Source organism: Hipposideros armiger, unplaced genomic scaffold (genome assembly GCF_001890085.2).
Source record: "Hipposideros armiger isolate ML-2016 unplaced genomic scaffold, ASM189008v1 scaffold_1271, whole genome shotgun sequence".
Lineage (NCBI taxonomy): Eukaryota > Metazoa > Chordata > Mammalia > Chiroptera > Hipposideridae > Hipposideros > Hipposideros armiger.
The window spans coordinates 222,347-227,636 of NW_017732621.1; the positions used below are offsets into that span (position 1 = coordinate 222,347).

The window sequence follows — 5,290 nt, forward strand, 5'->3', positions numbered from 1 at the left end:
AGCCGGCCCCATAGTTCATGAATTTAACTATATTACTACTTATTTCATTCAATAGTGGGCACTCAACAAATGTTGAGTCAATCAGCAAATTCTTTACTAATAATTATTTTAAATGTGTGCAAGTTTAGTAACCTGAGACCAACAGAATGTTTCTTCTTCAAATCATTTTACCATTTAGATAAGATTTTGACTGAAAAGTAAATGACGATTAATTAAAAGTAAAATGACTGAAGTTAACATTTGCTGCTATTATGAGATAATTTCAGGTCAAAATGAACTTGTGAACGCATTGGCAATTAGGTCACTCTTGTAGCTACCAGAACTGAAATATGTATTAAAATATTTTGAAGGCATGGATAATGGAGAGTTCCATTTTGTTAGGGATATAATTCTCTCCTTTCTTCCCCCTCCATTGAGATTGAGTTAACATGGTGTTTGTAGTACCTTAGCATTTCTCACTGGTATCATTTCATTCTGACCCCAGAAACAGGTTGATGGGCTTCAGTTGCCTAGACCTGGGGATAAATGACTCATTTGGCTATGTGGATATCAAAAGATCATATTTTAAAGATCCAGAAGTGAATGAGTTCATATAAAACTTGGGAGGTATCGCAGACTGTGACTTAGAAATCAAATCCTAGTTTTCTTTTTACTAACCTCTTAGATTGAGAGGATAACTAAAGCAAGTTTGTTATGGGATAGCTTAGATATTTAGGTTTGTGCCCTAACACTGTCTTTCAGAACTAGTATAAGATTTGCGTCTCTCTTTCAAGGAGCTTAAAGACTAGTTGGAGAGACAAAGCAAAATTGTTTTCCCAAGTTGTATGGAAAAATCGGAAAGCATTGAGATCCGTGTGAACTTGTTGTTGTTTGTGTTTAGGGGGTGGAGGGTTCATACTCTTTTCTGATAATGTGAAGGAAGCTCTAGACCTTCTCTATCAAAGGATAGAGTGAACTTTCTATATGGTACATAACCCTGGAGCCCATCTGTGCATGCCTGTGGTTAGGAGACTGGATTTAACTATTCTCACAAGGATTCCTGATGAGGAGCAGAGAGAAAGGAGAGGTCAGCATGCATTGGAGGAGTGAAAAGCTGGGTAGAGAAGTAGGACCTGAGCTGAAACTCAGCTAATGGTAGAATTTGAGGAAGCAGAGAATTTTGAGCAGAGTATTTCCAGCAGGGGCAAGCCTGATATGTGTAATAGCAGTAATTGGAGAGCTGTCTGATTAAAATAGAGGCTATGTGTGTAGCGGAAGGAAAATCAGGTTGGCTAGGTGGCAGTTGGTCGAAATTATAGGGACCATTGGAAACCAAGGAAAGGCATTTAGCTTGATGGGGTAGGCCCTGGGGGGGGGACCATTTTAGGGTTTTAAGCAGGAGAATGATATAACAACAGTACAAAATAGGATATAAAGAATGTTCTGCAGGATTAATTTGGAAGTAAGGAGACTGCAGTCAGAGGCCAGCTTAAGAGGCTGTTATAAGTAATTAAGGGAGATGTAATGAGTGCCTGAATCAAGAAGGTAGCAGGGAGGGCTGGCCGAGTGGCTCAGTTGGTTAAGAGCTCACTCAAGAGTTTGAGCTCTGAGCAACAGCGGTTCGATGCCCAGCCAGAGCTGAGCAGCCGCTGAGCTGCCAACAGGTGGCAGGATGGCTCAACTTAAAAAAAAAAAAAAAGAAGGTAGCAGGGAAAGGAGGTGGGATTTAATCTGACATATTTGATGAACTCTTATAATGTTATCACCTATCGCTCCCTCCTTTTATTTTAAACAAGGGAGGATGCAGTGTTTTATTACTAGCATCTGTAATATTTGAAATATTTAGAATCTAAAAGGACTTCTTTAAATGGAATTTTGATGGTTTTGAAATAATTTAGTATTTTTAAGCATCTGGTCATTGAAGTGACTTTGAAACTGCTGTCTTTTAAAAAATTTTTCATGATTAAAATACAGAAAAGTACAGAGAATAATTAACAGAGCCACATGGCACCCATTACCCAGAATTAGTAAATGCCATTGTTTTCATATTTGCCTTATCTTTTAAAAGAAAACATTACAGATACACATGAGATTTCCTTTGTACCCACTCCCTAAAGCCATTTTCCTTCCTGCCTCCTGAGAGACAACTACTCTCATGAATTTGGAGTGTAGTGTTCCTGTCTATGTATTTATATTTGACTAATAGACATGTCTATATATGTTCATAAGCAATCCATAGCTTAAAAATGATGTAGTTTTATAGTGCAACTCCAATATATCTACAACTTGTTTTTTCACTCATTTGTTTTTGAGGTCTGTCTATATACAATGAGTTCATGTATCTGTTCACTTATGTTAATGATGAGAAACAGTTTTGGAGAAAAAATGTTCTAGTTCATTGGTTAAAAAAATTTTCCTTTGGCCGTTAGGGGGTGCCAAGACAACATTAATTGGCTGCTTTGTGATACATGTTGGAGAGGCACAAAAGACAGCCTATATTAAGGACCTTGAATGCCCTCCTTCCTTGCTACTTCAAAAGAAACTAAGCCATTTGGGTGGATAAGTGTGATTCACAGTCTTTTGAAGTTTTACTATGGGAATTGTAATAAAAAGTCTACAGAATGGCTATAACTTATTGCTTTTACATTCTGAAGATTTCATGAAATGGAATAGTATTTAAATTCCATCCAGGAAGAAGTTTCCAAAGCTCATTTTAGTTACTATAATTTACTTTGGGATAGTAGCACAAAAAGAAGGATTTACTATAGAATTCTTGATTAATCCGTCTCTCTTCCTTGTTTCGTCATTAAGTACTGTTTAGGCAACCCCCTCCTTGCTTTTCACCTTAACCAGGTCATCAGCATTCTAACTGGTTTCCCTCTTAAATGACTCTCCTTAAAAGTTTTCTCCCCTGCCTATCTTCTACAATTTTGCCATCTTCCTTAAAATAAATTATTTGCATGTTATTTATTTCCGGCTTAAAAAACTGAAGCTAACCTTCCATTGCTAACAAAATAAAGCCCAACTAACCTATCCATAGATCATATAAGATGCTTCACAGTGTGACCACCTGCATGCAACTCGTCTTCTCTTTCTAACCCCCATCACATCTTTCCTGTTACTCCCTGTTTCAGCCATAGCAAATTTGCCGTTCCCTGAATGTGTCATATCCTTTGTCACTTTGGGAATGGGGTGGGACAGGCAGACAGAAGAGAAGAGTCTAATATATATTTATGTTATCACTTTTCTGCTACCTCCTTGAAAACAGCTATTGTTAATCTTGTTTTACAGGACTGATTACTGTAAATGACACTGTGGCACTTGGAATCCCATTGAATTACATCTTTAGATGCAATAGTGTGTCAACTTTAGAAATGAATGATGTAGTCCAACACTATTGGGATGTTCACGTACAAGCTTTTGTCCAAAATGGCACAGTGAGCAAAAAAGGTGACTACTTAAAGTATATATTTCTGTACTTGGGTCTTAATTTAAGATTAGAGTATATCAGGTAGCTTTTGTTGAAGTCGTTACCTGCAATCATTTATAAACTCTTTTGCTGTGATGTTCGGATGTGTTTTCCTATGGCTTGCATTATTAACAAAAAAGATGTTTTATATGCCATATTGTGTAACATTTTGTAATAATTTTTTGTAAAAGAATTTCTAATTTATCTATACTTAAATCTAATTGGTGCCACTTAGTATGTTTTGAGTATTTTTTGCTAAAATTCAATATAATGGTAAATTTATTACCATATAACAAAGGTTTAAAATAAAAAATAATGTCATTTATGTACAAAGCAGCTTAAAAAGTTATTAAATGCATAAAATAGTCAAAATATCAACTTTTTATTTTTTGTGGATTTTTGGCACCTTTTGGAAAAAAACTTGAAATCAATTAATGCAGTGAAAAAACTAAGACTTATAGTTTACACTGGACTGTAAAGTTTTTATAAATAATAGCAATTGTTACTCTTGTGGAACTTGCAATTTTAAGTTGATGATGTACATGTTGTGGAATGGTCTTTTAAAGTGCTTTACCCATAGTGTTTTCAGCTGGTAAAACCTAGTCTTCTAAACTCTCAAATAGTATTTGATCATCAGCTCCTTAGCTTTTGATGATCCAAGAGAAACACATAGAATTTAGATTTCTGGGTTCTAATCTTGAATTTTATAAATTGGTTTTTAAATTTTTATACGATTTCATGGAAATTTGATAATTTATCATTCACCAGTTCTGGGAAACTACCAACACTTCTTTTTTTTTTTTTTAAAGATTTTTATTGGGGNCTTCCTTTCAATATTTCCTTTATCTTTGGGTACAGAAAGAAGTCATTGGCGGCCAGATCAGGTGAGTAGGGAGGGTGTTTCAGTACAGTTATTTGTTTACTGGCTAAAAACTCCCTCACAGACAGTGCCGTGTGAACTGCTGTATTGTTGTGATGCAAGCGCCGTGAATTGCTGGCAAAAAGTTGAGATCGTCTAACTTTTTCATGCAGCCTTTTCAGCACTTCCAAATAGTAAACTTGGCTAACTGCTCAGTTGGTACAAATTCATAATAAATAATACCTCTGATATCAAAAAAGGTTAGCAACATTGTTGCAACAAGTTCACGTACTTAATTGTCAGTTCTTGTATGTATACCACCTCTTCTTTATCTAATCATCCGCAAACCAAACTGCTTTTTCTTTTAGAAAGTTGTAACCATTTCAGACCTTGGCAATGCAACATACAATGGAAGCATCTGTGGGGATTATCAGAATGGTTCCAGAATCGCGGTGCAATTTGGATCTGGTTTTTCCTGGATTGTGAATTTTACAAAGGACGTGTCTACTTATTCAATTCACAGCATTTCATTTTCCTATGATACTAGTGATAACTCAACATTCCCTGATGCTGAAAAGAAAGGTAACCATAAGAATTGGATTTGTGTTATGTTCTCTTGCTCTTTATTAATAATAAAAAATGTAAATAATTTAAAAATCATCCTTATGTATGTCTGTCTTCCTAACTAGAGTGAAAAATTCATGTCTTTCTATCCTCCTTACCCCATATACAGCACAGTATTCGACACAGCAATGGTATTTGCTGTCATGGCTTGAGTGCTTTACTTTGTACCAGATAGTATCCTAAGTGCATTACCAGCATTATCTCACTTAATCCTTACCAGTAATCCTAAGAAATACATATTATCTCAGCTCTACAGTTGAAAAGAATGAGGCTTCATGAGATTAAAAACTTTCCCAAAGGTCACAGAAGCTATTATGTGAGTGAGCTAGTTTTGAGCTACAGAGTTCATGAATTTTTTT

General features: G+C 35.6%; 1 protein-coding gene across 1 annotated transcript in view; it reads left to right on the forward strand.

Moving 5' to 3' along the window:
* The window catches only part of LAMP2 (lysosome associated membrane protein 2), a 41,029-nt gene that overhangs the window by 14,938 nt on the left and 20,801 nt on the right, over positions 1–5,290 (forward strand). The window contains exon 3 of the mRNA XM_019633279.1: positions 4,676–4,889. Coding sequence (XP_019488824.1) covers positions 4,676–4,889 — 214 coding nt within the window. The remainder of the gene's footprint in view (positions 1–4,675; positions 4,890–5,290) is intronic.